At 39.1% G+C, this 17,497-nt stretch overlaps 1 protein-coding gene across 18 annotated transcripts in view; it reads left to right on the forward strand.

Moving 5' to 3' along the window:
• BBX (BBX high mobility group box domain containing) overlaps positions 1–8,395 on the forward strand; it is a 298,089-nt gene extending 289,694 nt beyond the window's left edge. For 17 of the 18 annotated variants that reach the window (XM_005201322.5, XM_024990118.2, XM_005201330.5 and 14 more), the window contains one exon: positions 2,549–8,395. In XM_005201322.5, the coding sequence (XP_005201379.1) occupies positions 2,549–2,636 (88 nt within the window). In that variant the 3' untranslated portion in view covers positions 2,637–8,395. The remainder of the gene's footprint in view (positions 1–2,548) is intronic. The other variant, NM_001192759.1, reaches the window with a different exon arrangement.
• Positions 8,396–17,497: the final 9,102 nt, after the last annotated feature.

The following is a 17,497-nucleotide window of genomic DNA, read 5'->3' on the forward strand; positions in this document are numbered from 1 at the left end:
TCCATTGCACTTTGAAAGCAAAGCACCAGTTTTATTCTCCATGTACACAACTTCCTTAGTTCCTGTTACATCAGGAATGACTGGACATATGGTCAAATGAATGAGTGACTACCCAAGTTATCTAAGAGGCACAGGAAAAAATGATTTGAGTAGAACTTCTTTTTTGTTTAACACATCCCATTGGAAAGAATAATATTGCTTATTAGAGTTTTCACTATCAACATAACAAATGGTTAGTGTTCTTAACATCCAGAAAAACAGCTAGCTCCTCCTGGGGAATGTTAGTTGTAACTCTAGCCCTTACCTGTTAAAGCAGAGTTACCAGCCTTCCCTCCATGGACAGGCTTAACGTAATTGTACCTGGGTTGCACATTAATTAATTATTGCTTCAGGATCACCTAGTTCATAATTTAAAAGGTGGTCCACAGAGTTAGGGGTAAATATATATTACTTGCATTCTTGTCACAAGAAATCTTAATATTGGGTTCAGAAACCCAACATAGACAAACAGTTTTATAAACCACAGGAAGTAGGAAATTGAAATTAACCTTTGTTGAGAGCCTATTTATTTACTAGAAATTTTATAAGAACAGAAGATCATTAAATTTATTCTTAAAATTAGCTCTGCCAGGTGCATCTTTTTTAGTTACATTTGAATGATGGTACAGGCAGTTAATTAACTCGCCAACAGCACACAGCTAAACCAAGTCAGGATCTGAATCCAAGTCTTTGAATCCCTGTGTCTTAGCATTTGCTCAAGAATGCTGCTTATGCAAGCATCCGTCCTGTCCTAGAGAGTCCTGAGGAATGTCACTTGACCTGCCCCTGGGAACTGGAGCCACCTCTTGGTGGCAGCCACATCATACCTCTACTTGGGCTCAGTAGTCAAGAATCTGCTTGCCCATGCAGGAGATGGGGGAGATGTGGGTTTGATCCCTGGGTCAGGAAGATGCCCTGGAGTAGGAAATGGCAAACCACTCCAGTATTCTTGCCTGGAATATTCCATGGACAGAGGAGCCTGGGAATCTACAGTCCATGGGGTCACAAAGAATCGGACATGACTGAGCAACTGAGCGTGCACGTGCACACACAAGCTGGGCTATCAACCCAATTTCTCTCTCCCCCTTGATGTCTTTTTTTTTTTTACTGTACTCTTCATCTTTCACTTTTTTTCTTTGTATGTTGCCTTTTCCAATACTTATTAAAATATTTTTGGCTTTTGTAATATTGTTACATATTCGATCTTAAAAGTAAATACCATTTTAATTTCATCTTTCTTGAACAAAGAGTTGGACATATTGAACAGTTGGTTCTTAAGCATCCCCACATGAATAAACAGATTAATCCAGAGGTTTGATTATAACACGTTTTGTTTTTCTAAAAAATTCCTATATCTTAAGATAACTGATCATTAGATTCTGAAATCCCAAAATGTTGCATTTATAGATATCTATATTAATTTTCTTTTTTGTGCACCAAGAGAAAGAAACTTGGATATAGTTATGGAGAGACACAGTTTGAATTTTAAAATTGCTCCTCTTATTTCGCATAAGCTAAAGATACTGTATTAAAGTGGTCAATCCAGTGAAGACATTGCTGCATGCCCCCGTATTTTCAGCGGTGCATCTGCCTTACTGAGGCTCGAGAAGCCTGTTAGGAAATGTCACAGATGTGCCCCATCCTGTCTTTTTAGAATGAGAGGCTCTGTAGACTCTACCAAGAAATGTTCTTATAACCATGAAGCAAGTGGCATTTTTCTTCCTACTCATTAAAAAAAATAAAAATAAACTATTTGATGTAGATCCAATCCAAATGATAAGCATTTCCATGAATTTTTAACGTCTTGTCTAGAGTTCTTTCTCCATATGTATAGATTTTGGCTCAAGATGACTGAATTTTCTCACACACTGAAATTCAGAGTTGGTCCTCCCCTTCTTCCCTGTACACTCTCCCTCCATATGCCTTTGAGACTTCTCTTTCATGAGGAGAGCATCACTGTTTTCTTTTCATTCATTTTTCAGTCACAGTTCACCTCTCTTTGCAGAGGCCGACCCTTTTATTGGCCTTAAATTTTGAAATTGGGCCTATTATTGTATATCAAGAAATGAGTCTGAAGGTTATCAGTTAGTATAGGATAGCCTCCCCCTTGGTCAAGTCAAGGAAAGGAATGTGTTCTTTTTTAGTATAAGAAGATCCAAAGGAACATTGCCATCCTGAAACCATCACCCTTGACTGAAAGTTTTCTACTTCTTAGGTAATTTCCCCAAATTTGTTGGTGCCTCGGGTTTTATCTCTACATAGCGGAGGTGCTTATTTGAGGGCAGAGAGTGTTGTTGAGTTGTGTGAGAGGAATTGAGATAAGAAACCCTTAAAAAAGAAACATAAAGATGCTTTAAAGCCGTTTTAATTAAAAGGCATAAGTAGTATAGCAGTAGCATCTGTTAAACAAGATATATTGGAAAGCATTTGTTGGTCATTCATCATCCTCTCTTATTTCTAATAACATACTCTCAATAAGTGATTTCTCTCTTTTCCTCTTGTTTTACAGAGGTCAGAGGTCAACTCCACTCACCCATGATGGACAGCCAAAAGAAATGCCACAGGCTCCTGTACTTATTTCCTGCGCTGACCAGTGAAGCGCCCTTTAATTGTAAAACATTGTGCTTTACCTACTACCCTAGCCTTGTCTTTACCGAGGGATGCTAGTGAGTCCATGTGGTGGAAAATAGACTGCAAACAAGTGCTTGTTGCCCTCCATGGCCCAGATTCACTTGAAGCAGAAGTTGGCACCCTGGGCCAGTTTTGTTCTCTCAGAACCCAGAATCTTTGAGGGTGATGTGATCTGTCTGATACTGAGCAGAAACAGGATGATCTAGAGCTTTGCTTTCTATTGAAGGCTTTTGATGGTAACAGGTGGTAACTTGGTAAAAGGCTGCCTTTACTGTAGCTCATCCAGCATCTCTTTTACCAACCAGAGAGTGTGAAACTAGTTTCATATATTACCTAGTTATTCTTTCAAAACAAAAACAAAAAAACAACAAAAAAAGCAAAAACTGACGCACTGCACTAGTTATTATTAGATATTCCTAGTCTTTTTTGTACATGGAGATTTAAGTTCTAAGATGGTTTATATAATAGGTTATACCTACATTTATATTGTAGAATAATATTAAAATGCCTGTTCAAAGACTCCCAAGCAGCAGGGGCAGGCAGATGTACCATTGTTAGCGGTGTATGCTCGGCCTCGTGGTCCCTATATCCTGCACTTTTATATTTGCCACCAGAGTGGTAGTTTGCTGGCAAAAAGAGAAAGAGAGGAAAAAAAAATTACAATTCTTGCAAGCTGAATTTTTTTTTTTTTCTTAGCCTTGAGTGACCAAGAAGAATTTGCTTGGGGCAAATTGTGGCAAATATTTTCCCAGACAGGGGAAAAGTCCTGCAGATTACAAATGTTTTCATGCCTTGAGGATTCTTTTTATTTTCTACACAGGGGTCTGAGTAACCAATGGATCGTTCATACAGACAAACAAAAAAAAAAACTATTATTCAGAAGTGACCTTAGTATTAACTTCACTATTCTGAACACATTGAAGACACTCACCTCATGTGGACTTTGAGCTACAGACCTTTTACATCCATCCCAGACAGACTGGACGGGTAGCAATTGCTATGCACAGCCTAATTGGCACAGCAGGTTTTTAGAGCCATTTTGAGTTTTTGTGATTACGGAGGTATTGAGTTAAATGGTGAGGGAGGTGTGCCTGACCACAGTGGGACTCGCAGTCATAGATCCACCTGCAAGTTTCCTGCTTCTTTTTTGTGTTTTGTTGCTTTTGAACAGAAAACCAACCATACATATGCCAGTGCCAAGTGGATTAACTGGCTTAGAACATCCAGCATATTGACTCCACCGCCTGACGTTCACAGTGTCTTGTTTCTTAGCAACAGATGCAAAGTGATAAATCAGAATTAGTCGGCGGCTACACATTTTACAGGGTATTTGTTCCATAGCACAAAGTATTTCCCCACTCTTGCATCACAGCACAAACTACCAAATTTTAATTATTGGATTCCAGCAATAATTTTTATTGGTTTTCAAACTGGCGGAATTTTGATAGTGTTAGTTCGAGTTTGAAGCTTTTGAATTAGCTCTCTAAATGGTGACCGTTTACAAGGTTTTATCTAGCTTTCTTATTTATACTTGACTGAAATGTAATGAAGACTTTTTTTTCTAATCGTAATTTGACCTAATAGCCATACAAAAAATGACTCTATTAGTACTGACTAGGTTTAGCTTTTCACGGTTGTAGATACTACTTCAGTTTCGGTGCTGGAAAATATGTACACCATACTAACAGAATTGAAAAAGGATAGAGAGAATGGGGGTTTTTCTTTAAAGCAGTTAAAGAGGGCAGCAGAACTTTGGAATGGTGTCCTCAAAAATACATATTCTTTGTGAACATGGAGGGAGATGGAAGTAGAAAGTAAGGTTAATCAGAGATTAAAAACTTAACCCCATTCACATAGACATAAATCAGGTGAGCAGCCCCAGATTTTAGCATAATGTTTTTACTATGATGCTGTTTTATTAATATTTTCTAAATTTCAAAACACAAAGTAAATGTTTAAAAATTGCTGGGTCCTAGTGTTGGTGGCTGTTGGAGTCTTTGGCCCACTTGCTAGCAGTGATGTAAAAATTATTAGCTAAAATCCAAAAACAATTAAAAATCAAAAAATTTTTGGTGCAGAACATGCACCTTGACAATGGTACTAACTTATTATTCTCTAGAACACGTTAGAATAGATCTATTTTTGCCAGAGCCCCCTCCTTCCTTCCAGTCCTCCGATTACATTTCACTAGAGTTCCTTAAGAGATTGCTGTATATTCATGGGACCTTTTTTTAAAAAGAAGCGAAACAAATGATTACTTTTTTCTATGTGATTAATATATCTTACTTGATCTGCTTTTCCTAAACCTCAGTGGCTTTTCCCTTAGGCTGGGGTGGGGGTGGAGGGCAACCTACTGGATATGACTGTTTTCAGATACTTTAAAAAAAAAACTTTTTGTAGAAATGCTTAATTTTTAAGCGGTTAGGCACTGAGAGTAGCAGAAATCCTGCAAAGCTTTATAGTCCTCTAGACACTCGCCTTGTTGTTTCTCTGAGCAAAGTCTTGATTTCAATAATAGTGCTTTTCTCATGCCCTGAATCCACTGGAGAAGGGTGTTGGTGTTTTCAGGTAATAACATTTGTTAGCACAAGTATTTCAGACCAACATGTAGTAACCCTCCCCCCATTTATCATTTTCATTTCACTTCTTGCATTCTTTTTTATTTTGGAAAATCATATTGCTATGGTGTGTACCTTAATCTGCCAGCAAACACCATCTACACTAACATTTGTCCCACAAGCATCCTCGAGAAAAAGTTGTTGCACCTTATGTATATCTCAAGCAAACCAAAATATGATGCTCTTCTGCTTTGTTTTATTCTAAATTGTTGTATCATATCTTTCTGAAACCATTCTGAATCTAGTTGAAATTATCAATATTTATGCTTTTAACCTTAATTTCTGGATTCAAACCTGTATATAAATCTTCTGAAAAACAAAAAAAAATTGTCCTAGCCCTTCTCTGTAATGCTGGAAGTGGATGATCAGTCTCAGATGGAGACGCAGTACTGTTCCAGTTTTCTTTAGCCTTTTATTTATTTAGTTATTCTGGGTATTTTCCTATGTAATTTTGAAGTGTGTAGAGTATATAATAGTAACTGAAGCTACAGCTCCAAGAAGCTGGGTGGAAAGAAAGAAAATACTGTAAGACATCCTTTTTAAGTTTTTATTTGTTTGGATAACTATACTGAGATAAGGAAAAAGAAAAATGTCCTACAGCTACATTGAAGATACAGGTTCTTAACCCCAAATTAAGTTAGTTCCCAGATTTTAGATCAAAGTTGCTAATTAATTAAAGCCCCCTTTTTTATAAAGGATATGTCATACTCTCATAATCCTGACAGTCTTTTCCCCTCAAGTATTGGAAATATATTTATTTAATTCCATCAGATGAGCTTTCTACCAATGCCCCCTCAAACCCATGTTGAACTCATCCCCATGTTATCACTGTTATTCTAGTTCCTGCCATTAAAACTGCTGCAGAGGAAAAAAGTGATGGAACACTATGAACAAAAAGGAGCATTTGAACTAGTCTGTTTATTCAGAATCCAACTTGTTTAATCCCCGTCGTTCTCTTATCAAGTCAGATGCTACCCTGACTGAGTCCTAGAAAATTTTGTTTGCACTCTGTAGTCTTTGGCTCATCATATGGAAATGTTTGCACCTATGTAAAATCTCAAGCAAATTGTAAATCGATAACAGCACTAGGAGTAAGCTGAAAACCGAATGACATGTTTTGTTTATGCAGCACGGGGTGAGGGCTGGGGGTTATCAAGGAAGTCTGTTCCAAGTTTGGCGTTTGGCATTAATGTGAAGCAGTGGGACCAATGCTGCCTGCTAACTACTGTACGAATCCTCTGTGTCCTGAAGACCAGCAGCTGGAGGCCGGCATCCATACAGCAAAGGGGAAACAGCGCCACTTCACCGGGGAAAAGGAATTCATGCAAGGCCTGGAGTCATCATTTGTAAAGGGAGAGTCGGGGTGTGCGCAATGCTGTGAGGAGGCTCACCTTTGATTGCAGTGCTCCACAGAGCCCTCAGATAAGGCCAACCCTAATGGGCTACCTCGGCTTTAACAGTTAATTTCAGTAAGTCCTGTTTCCAAAGTTTGTCTTTTTTTTGCTTCCACCTTCAGTGCCACTATTTTCCACTGCAGTGTTTAGACTGGCAAACCACCTTCTCCAGAGAGAACAATGTGTTGCTGAAAATGGGCAGCAGAAGCCAATGCTTTTACATTTGACCTACAAAGTATTCAGAGTGACTGCTAGGTGGGAATTAAAATTTAGCCTTCCCCACATAGGACCTTGTTTTTGCACCTTGTAAAGAGTGTACTAATTGTTAATTAGGTGTTGCTTTTATTTATACAAGTATTCCCAAAGAATTAGATTTGGATTTTGTTTTTATTGGAGTTTGGGGATTTTTTTTTTTAAAGTATCTTATTTAGATCGACTAACATCATACTTACAATATAAAAAAAAGAAACAGTTTTCAGTTCATCTTAACAGATCTGTCTCGTGAAGTAGTCAGGATTTGATGGACTGCTTTACTTTCATTTTGGAAACGATAGTGAAGTTTAGTACACCCCATATTACATAATCCTGTCCTTTTCACTGGTGACATCATCTTCCTCACATGATAGAAAAAGAAGCAACAAAAGAGTAAACAAGGCAGATCCGCTTGATTCCCCTCACACACCTTCATCCATGCGTTCCTTAAAAATGCATAAATACACATTTTCTTCACACATACAAAAAAGCTTCCTCTCATGGCCAAATTGTATTTGTGGTGGTATGATTTATACTAATAATTGAAAAGAAACCTTGTGCTTAGAACTTTGCTGGCCACTGTTTTCTTGTTGCAGCCAGTGGTCAAAATTGATCCTGCCCTTAAATTGATTTTTATGCACAGAACCTAGTTATTGTGAACATTACTACTCTTTCCAAAGATTTTCTAATAACTTGGGCCAGAAGTGGTTACCGAGTAACACAGACCTAATTCAATGCCTCCATGCCCTCCCTCCGCACAGCAAGTCTTACCTCACAAGCTCTAACCTAAATCACAGAGGCGCATGTTTCACAGACAAACAGTTTCACAGACAAACAGTGACCTTCCTTTGCCGCCCCGGAGGGGTGGTCACGTCCCCTGCCACCTCACGTTAGTGCCTCAGCTCCTAGCAGCAGAACTGGGGGAGGGGAGGTTTGTGATCTGGAGCTCAGCATATGCTTGGCAACATTTTTCTCATTTCATTAGCACTAAACAAGTCTTGCTCTCAGGAATTTGTCAGAAAGGAATAAAAACCACCTGAGATTCCACATACCAGATTATGAACTTTTCTTACAGGTTTGAATTGCTTACTTACCTGTCAAAAATTAACCACAGCTTCATTTGACCACCGGATCTTAAGTCTGTTGACAGTTTTCAGCATGACCGAATCGCTCATTTTTTTGCTTTCAGAAATTGGCTTGGTTCTCTTTAGAGTTGGTGTAAACATGCCATGTAATAAATGATTTCCACTTAATGGTACAACAGAATTATTGCTTTCTTAGATGTATGTGTAGTAAGAGTCAATATACACATTTATATAATTTCTTTCTTCAAAATCTTATACTTAATTTGATATTTCTAAAAATTGCACATGTAAGTCATGTGTATAACATGCTAAAGTACTTTAACTGTGATCTTAAAACTGAATAAAAATATTTAATAAAAATTTGAAATATTTTAAAGATATTATTTAAATATATATATATATATATATATATATTTTTTTTTGGTTCAAACTACTGACCATCATGTATATGCCTTCAGTATACCATTTCCACTAAAAACTAGTAAGGAAAATACTTTAATACAAGTAAGACCTCTCAGCTATTTTAGAATGTCATATGACGGTCTCCTTGAAACTCTACCTGAGATCCACCACTGTCTGAGCAGCCTTGGTTGCTTTCCCTAACATGCAGAGCAGAGGTCATCCCTACAGAAGGAAGAAGAACGCTTCAGTCCACGTGCAGAAGAGCCGCCTTGGAAAGTGTGACCTAAGCACACTGTCTTTCCCCGAACCAGTATAATGATTGGAATAGTATCATTAAGACAGTAGTATAAACACAGACCTCAACTTTGCTGAATAGGATGTTCCTGAGACCTAAAACCTTGGATATCCTGGGTTGTGTTTTTTTTAACCCTTTGGAATGGCACATGAGTCCACATGAGCACAAACGGTATAAATATTGGGTTGGCCAAATGGTTCATTTCTGTTTTTCTATAACATGGAAAAACCCAAATAGACTTTTTGGCCAACCCAAATCCATATATAGTATGATTATGTCACAGCTGTTTGCATTCAGACAGATTGGGCTCCAAAGTGTGGGTCCACCCATTTACCATTAGGTTTCTTAACCTCCCTGAATCACACTTCACTTACCTAAATGATGGTAATAATACCTTCTTAACACCACTACTGGGATAAAAAGGCAATATATATGAATATGTTGGTGTGGGGCATTGTAACAGAAATGCCCATTAAGTGGTAATTGTTACCTATATTTATTCCAACTTGAACGTTGATATGTTAGTGTATTCAAAGGAGATGCTAAGTATAACTTAATCTTCAAAATGAACTTCTAAGGCCCTGATAACCTTGGGGTAAGGTGTTAAAGGAGATTTCACATAATAATAGGTTAATTTCACATAGCTAATTCATACTTGTGTATGTAGTACTGTTAAGATTTTTCTATAAGATCAGTCTGCCTAATGAATTATATTTTCTAATACTCAGTGCACTTCCTTTGCATTATCGAGAATAAAGTATATTAGGGGGAATACCATGCCAAAGAATATAAGTTGAGTTAGAAAAAAGGATGACAATATACCCATGTGTGTGGTTTTATGATCCTACATATATAATTACATCTGTCCTTTTGCGTAGAACGTGAAATTTGTTGAAAGGAACAGTAACATGGTTCTTACCAGTAAAAGCTAAAACTAATACTACATTTCATGCAAACTGAATGAAGGTAAAATTGTTAATCACAATGTATCAGAAACCTCACCTTTTTGAAATACGGAAATTTTCAAATAGATGCAAAGGCAGAGAAGTTAGCATATTGAATTCCATGTGCCCATCACCCTGCACCAAGTACCGGTATGTCCTCAGTTCCTATTTCATCTGTATTTCACCCATTTTCCACCATTTCATTCCCCAACTGAGATATGCATATCCCAGAAGTGTGATTTCATGTATAAATACTTCAGATACAGTCTTTAAAACCAAATATTTTGATATACACAAATATTCATTCTATGTATCACCTCACAATTCAAAAAGTATGTTTTTTGTCCAAAGCAAAAGAAATCCATGACCCACACGGTGCTGAAGTGAAGGTCATTTGAAATTTAAAAAACACTGGGTACCTCTGTACTTGACCTTTGTAAATTTACACTCTCTAAGCAGATTTTAGTAATCAAAGATGGCTTTTCATAACATGTTATTTATTTAGGTCATGCTTTCTATGATTTTTTTTCTAGTTAATGTCAAAAAAGGCCCAAATGCTAAAACTTACAACCATATAAAACTTTTATTAACTTGTTATGTCCTTTACATCTCCCTGAAACCCTATCCCCACTACATTTTCTCTCCCAGACTTGTAAGGGAAAAGTAGAGACAAAATTTTCGATCAACTTTAAAAGGCAGGTTCCCAAAGATTTAAAAAATCTGCAATCCTGGGTCAACAGGCCAGAAATTAAAGCAAAAAGTGAAATCCTTTGCTGGAAGAGATAAAATGATAATTCCTACTTTAAGGCTCAGCTACTTGGAGATTCCTTACCCTAGAGAATTTCACAAAAGGTCATTTTGTCTCTGGATTGTGTATTGCAGAGTCAGACGAAAAAATGGGGATTGAAAGTTTCTTGAGAATGATGGAGAATGAAAGAGAGGGAAAGCTCATACAAACAGGTCTTTAAACGTTCAATGTCTAAAAGTGGTTTTAAAGCCAAAATCAAAATGGTTTTAATGCCAGAATGGAAATACTTCCAAGAAATATACTTGAGTATGTCTTGATTTTTTTCTACTATTGGACATCATATCTGTTGTGCTTATGAAAGACATATTAAACATAAAAATTCTTATCTTCCAGAAATAAAATATGAAGGCACTGAAAATACATTAAAAGCAGTATACTTAGTAGATGCAAAAATAGCTAATAATTTGCGATCTAATATGAAGCATTTGTTTGAAATATATTGAATAGAAAAGCAATACTGATATAATTTAAAATTTTTTCCCTCCAAGATACAATCTTTGAGATGAATACTGGATAAATTCAGATGACCTTTTATAAAAGAACTTAAAATGTTTACTTCTCCCATTGCTGTATCTTGGCTTAGGTATTTATAGCTGTGTATTAAAAATAAAAGATATTTTTGACAAGTTCTCAAAAACTGAACCCTTCTTGTAAGTAGAATATGAAGTATTTAACACATGGAAGCCCAGCCTCACCTACATTAAAACTGTATTGCATGTCAGTCAAAATCAAAGCTGTGTTGTTAGAATAAATACAATAGAATTACAAACAGTATACAGTATACATACAAAAATTACATACAATGTGCACATACAATGTGCACATACAATGCAATTTTTATTTATAAAAATAAATATAATAAAAGCAGTGCTTCATCTACTTCTCTGTTTCAAAACCCATAAAAATTAGTTCACCTGACTTGTTTTAGCTCCAAAAGAGTTTTCTACCCATATGGTATGTCCATTAAATTGCTGTCATGCTCTCCGACAATCCAGTCATTCCTCAGTTCTGTGATGGATGCCTGCTGTTGGAGCTGCTAAGCACCAACAAGGCTTGAGGGTGTGTGGTCTACTGGGGTTAGAATTGGTCCACTGAAATGCAATACAAATGAACTTGGGCATGGACAACAAACAGCAAGAAGTTACATACAAATTCATGCGAAACTTGATTATCTGCATTTTGAAGACTAAGAAAGAAAATGGGTGTTTGATGCTGTTCTACTTTTTTTTTTTTAATGGCATGTGGGATCTTAGTTTCCCCACCAAGGTTTGAAACGGCCTCTGCAGTGGAAGCACAGATTCAACCACTGGACCAGCAGGGAATTCCCTGTTCTACTTTGAAAGAATAAAATTCTTTTAATTTATCAGATCTCTGAGGAAGATTCATGTTACAGCATATAATGTATGTCCCAGGGTATGGAACCTCCCAGCTACACTGATTCCAGAACTGATGTGCAGTTAGAAAGCACATAAACAGCCTTGGCACAATGACCTAAGGATATCAGAAATCGTAGGGTCGAGAAGCACAGTTTAAGCAGTCAGCCTTCAGTTCAGTTGCTCAGTTGTGTCCAACTCTGCGACCCCATGAATCGCAGCACGGCAGGCCTCCCTGTCCATCACCAACTCCCAGAGTTCACCCAACCTCATGTCCATCGAGTCGGTGATGCCATCCAGCCATCTCATCCTCTGTCGTCCCCTTCTCCTCCTGCCCCCAGTCCCTCCCAGCATCAGGGTCTTTTCCAATCAGTTGACTCTTCACATGAGGTGGCCAAAGTATTGGAGTTTCAGCCTCAGCATCAGTGCTTCCAGTGAACACCCAGGACTGGTCTCCTTTAGGATGGAGTGGTTGGATCTCCTTGCAGTTCTTAGGGTTGGAGAACTGATTGCTTTAGGGTTAGAGAAGTGATCCTGGAGCCAGATAGTAGGGTTCCCTCACTTTCTTTTCCTTCTTGCTGGGCTGTGTATCTTTCCCACCTGAGTCCCTGCTCTTGCATCTTGCTAAAACAGCACATCTTCCCACTTCCACACTGTCCACTCACAAAAGCTGTTTTCTCTTTTCCCCTTCTTTCTTCCCCACTGAGAATATCTTTAAGGTTTTTATGGCTGGGTGAGTGACTGAACAAATGCCTTTCTCCATGGGTCTATTGGGGAAAAATTCTCATTTTTAATGTGTTCTGCCACCATTTCAATTTGGATCTCAATTGGGCAAGTGAATCTTTTGCTGATCCTCAGCCATTCAAGAGAACTTTACTACAGGAAGAACCTATTCTTATCTAGGATTCTTCAGGATTACTTCCTATGTACTGAAAGCTGTGCCTTTCCTTTTCAAACTAAACATTTACCTCAGCACACCCAAATCAATATTCCCATTTTAGGGATTAATAGTTAAAAGAATCCTTTAACTACAAATCATCTACTTTAGGAATTAAATTGTCTCTTAGATATGGAAACTGCCCTGTAATTAGTGTCTGAATTCGGAAGTTTAAAGAGTTTAATTAAAGTTCATCAGCTGTCTCTCTGTGACCCCCAAATACTCAAGTCAGTGGGATCTGTGTTGCTAAAAGTCCTCATTGGTCTTCCTCTCCCCACATCCCAAAGTATCGTGTACATGTTTTAGTTGCTCAGTCATGTCCGACTCTGCAACCCTGTGGATTGTAACCTGCCAGTCTCCTCTGTTCATGGAACTTTCCAGGCACGATTGCTGGAGTGGGTAGCCATTCCCTTCTCCAGGGGATCTTCCTTACCCAGGGATCAAACCTGGGTCTCCTGCACCCCAGGCAGGTTCTTTACTATCTAAGCCACCAGGGAAGCCCTACATCCCAAAGATCTGACTTCAAAGGAATGGGTCACATATGAAGCAACATTTCCTGAGCAGCGCTTGTGTGCTGAGGACTGTGATTGAAGCAAAAACAGACAAGGGTCTTCAAACACCTGCACCAGCCCACCAGATGGCACTGAAGTTTGAAAGAGAATGCAGAGGGGTTGTCTCTAAAGCATGCCACAGTCCTCCCTAGGAACACCACTCAAACTGGAATCAGACCAAGATCTTTTTCTTCTGTGTTTGGGCATTTATCCATGTGAATTACTATTTTAGGGTTCCTCTTTCACTCCTACCCACACATCCAATATTCCATATGCCTTCTTTTAAAAAACAAATGGTTGTCTGGTCCGGGTGTGCACTTCTCCCTTCCGAGTTGCCTTTGTGTGACATTCTTGCCTGCCACGACCACCACCACCTGCTCCTCAGCCAACTATCTATTTTAGACAGAGTCTGTCCCAGCTTTTGAGCCGACTGCAGAGAGCAACGTCAGTAATTGGTGGTGGCAAGATGAACGGAGTCATGAATTAGCTGATGAATAGTATTCCTGGGGAAGAGCAGGCCCTCTCCTACAGTCACAGACAAGGTAGAGCCAACCAAGTGGCAAGATCGCACAGCGGGCCGGGCCTTGGAAGATGCCCGCCTCACGGAGCAGGGAGCAGATTTTCCCCAAGGGCTCACCTTTCCCTGCCAAGGAGCAATGGCTGCCACCACAGTCCTCCAAGTATTGGAGCAGAGCCAAGGTTTCTGAAATGAAACTGCTACCGATGAGCAATGCCGTTTACATTCTTGGTCCCTTTTCTTTGCTTCCCAGTCAACTCTACAGTAAGGTTAAAACTTTTAAACTTGAATGTTAACCTCATATTAACTTAAACCATTACAGGTATACCTCGGAGATATTGTGGATTCAGTTCCAGACCACTGCAATGAAGTGAGTCCACATGAGTTTTCCAGCTTCTCAGTGCATGTAAAAGTTACATTTACACTATACTGTAGTTTATTAAATGTGCAATGGCATTATGTCTAAAAAATATACATATCTTAATTTTAAAATACTTCATTGCTAAAAAATGCTAATTATCAACTGAGCTGTCAGGGAATTGTAGTAACATCAAAGGTCACTGATCACAGATCATGGTAACAAATGTAACAATAAAGAAAATGTTTAAACTATTTCAAGAACTTTCAAAACCTGAGACAGGGACACAAAGTGAGCAAATGCTATTGGAGAAAAATCACTTGTTTGACCCAGGGTTGCCATAAACCTTCAAATTGTTAAAAAAATAAAAAATTGCATTATATGTGGCATGCAATAAAGTGAGGTATGCCTGTACCTTCAAAACTTACAATATACACATAGTTCTCAGATTGAAAATCAGGCAAAAGTGTGATCCATCTTCATGTAAATTTTTACTTCTGTTTTTTTTAAATAAAGCTAATATAGCACTTATATCACAGTTACTACCCCATATATTTGAATATAATTATATATGTGCTTCAGATTTATTTCACAGCCTGATCCACCATTTTCCCCCTAGATTTTAAAGACGACTTTTTTTCCCCAACTGCCCCATGAGCTGTCAGTTGAACTGAACAATCTCTGCTACAAACCTAATTGTGTTCGTTTCTACAGAGCCCTCTCTTCTTTGTCATCCATACCAAGTGTGACTCAGTTTATAAATCATTTGCAGTGTCTCCTCTCCATCCTTGCACTTCTCACACTCGAGCTGGGGGCCTATTTCTCAAATAACGTCAAAGTTCTGAAAGTTGGGCTCCATCCCAGATCAACAGGCTCGCCATCACCTGCTGCAGGGCCTCCAGGGAACCAGAGAGAGAGAGGACCAGACAGCCCGAGTTCATTTGTACTTTCCACTTGGCTATGATGATCAGCCAGAGAATATTCTCCTGAGAGATGGCTGAGACCGAGTCTATTTCAAATGACTTCAAAAGGACAATGCTGTCATCGTGTACTTGAGGAAATTGCCAGCTATACAGAGGAAGAGAAGCCACTTTCTGAAATGTGATAGCAAAGCATAACTGTAAAATGAAAAGCAATTTAAATGTATTACTGGACAAAAACCATTAGCCCAATGAACATAAATAACCCTAGTGAGGAAGGGCACTGTTTCCGGACAACTGCTCCCTTAGTTTGGAGGAAATTTCTCTCTTACTGGAAGGCCTCTGAGTGTCATTAAAGGGGTTGCAACTGAAACATGTTATCAAGGAGTCAGATTTTTTTCCACTTGTGTAAACAACCCCATTGGTATTACTGTGACATTTTTGCAGGCAGGGAAGTCAATAACTACTGGTATAACCAGAACCAGGCAATTTTGCTTTCTGAAAGAAGGGTTGTCAACTCTTGATTATTTCTCTCAGATTATCCTCACAGATGCTGCCAAATTCCTGTTGACATCACCCACACCATTAACCACTTCATTAAATTCTTTGTGCTGCTAATGCTGTCTTTATTTAATCTGATTCAGCAAGAGCAAGAAAAAAGGGAACTTAAAATCTCTAGACTTGGGAAAGATGCAAGCCTGGAGACCCTGACGCTGCCTTAGGCTGGACCTGAGCATCCTGGTGGGCAGAAGTTGGCATGGGGTCCCTGTACATGGGTGTTGTTCATTGGGATTCTCTATAGTACAGAGGTATCGTCTGTATATCATGGTTCCTTTACTACGCTAGTGATACACTGAGTTTAGGCAGCTTCCTAATGTGCCATGGAACTTCCCAGCTGGTGCAGGGTTAAAGAATTCGCCTGCCAGTGCAGGAGACACAAGAGACACTGGTTTGATCCCAGGGTCGGAAAGATCCCCTGGAGTAGAAAATAGCAACCCACTACAGTATTCTTGCCCGGGAAATTCCACGGACAGAGGAGCCTGGCGGGCTACAGTCAGCAAAGAGTTGGACAGGACTGAGCACACACACACACACCCCATGTGCCATGACTCTCAAAGTGTGGTTCCCATCTCCGGAAGGACTGAGACTGGAGTGAGATGGAGATCAACACCCCCTAGAAGATGTGCTCACTCACACATGAGCCAAAATGCAGTAATGTCAGCTCCCAGGGAGAGGGCTCACCGTTTCGCTTTGGTATTGTTTGCTGTGGTTTGCTTGTTTGTTCATTTTGCCAAAGGAGGAGAGGGTGTTTCAAGGGGAATCACCTTGGACTCTGGAAAAAAAATTTGAACCCTTTTGTCTCAAAGTAGCTTCACACCAATGGGATCCAGACCACAGACACCCCGGGCTGTCTTGGTGGAGAGAGTTACCCCATGGATGGGGGGAAAATTCCCTCCTTCCGTCTATGTTCTCTGACTGACCTACTAATTAAATTGACATAGGACAGATTAACAGGGGAAAACCAAATTTAATTCAGTACATATGAGAGCTCATTAAAAAATATGAAACTCAAAGAAGTGACCAAAGCAGGCAGCTTTTATACATTTTAGACAGGCATAAAATGTATAAACAATACATTTGTGAAGAATTGGCAAGATAAAGAAGTGTGGACTTGGGGTAGTGAATTGGTGAAGAAGTTACAAGTCTTGTTTACACAGCCTTCTGGGTCTCAAGTTTTGTTTACATAGCCTTCTGGGTCTCAAATTCCTGTCTCTGGTGGGAAGGACGTCTCTTCCTCCTGTGCAGGGAGGCTACCTTTCACATAAGAGATTTATTTCCTGCTTTCAGGAGAACAAAGGAGGGTCAGAGTGTCCTTCTTGTACTGGCTGTCCTAACTTTAATTTGAAACAATCAATATGCCAAAGTGGCATGATTTGGGCTGCCTTGTCCTGAATCCCATCACTCATTGAGAGATGTGGGATGAGGATGCTAGATGTGAGATCTCTGAAAACCAGAATCACCGCAAGCAGAGAGCTGACATCCCCAGGAGTCAGACAGCCAAGCTGGGAGTAGAGGAAGTTACTTTGTACAGCCCTGTAGCCCCTAGTGAGCACAGGGCCGGCACACCACAGGCAGCCCCCAAATCCCAGTGATCGAAGCAAATCTTTCCCCTCTTCTCTACTCTCTACCCTGAACTCCTATGTGACCAGAATCAAATCACCTCACCTCTTTGTGTCTATATCTTTAATGAGGGCATTGTAACATCTACATCCAAGAATAATTTTGTGGATGCAATGAGATACAACATTTGAACAAGTTTTGCAAATTCTAAAATTCTATTATACTTTAAAAATTAGAGAGTTTGGTTGAACT

Source organism: Bos taurus, chromosome 1, assembly GCF_002263795.3.
Source record: "Bos taurus isolate L1 Dominette 01449 registration number 42190680 breed Hereford chromosome 1, ARS-UCD2.0, whole genome shotgun sequence".
NCBI lineage: Eukaryota > Metazoa > Chordata > Mammalia > Artiodactyla > Bovidae > Bos > Bos taurus.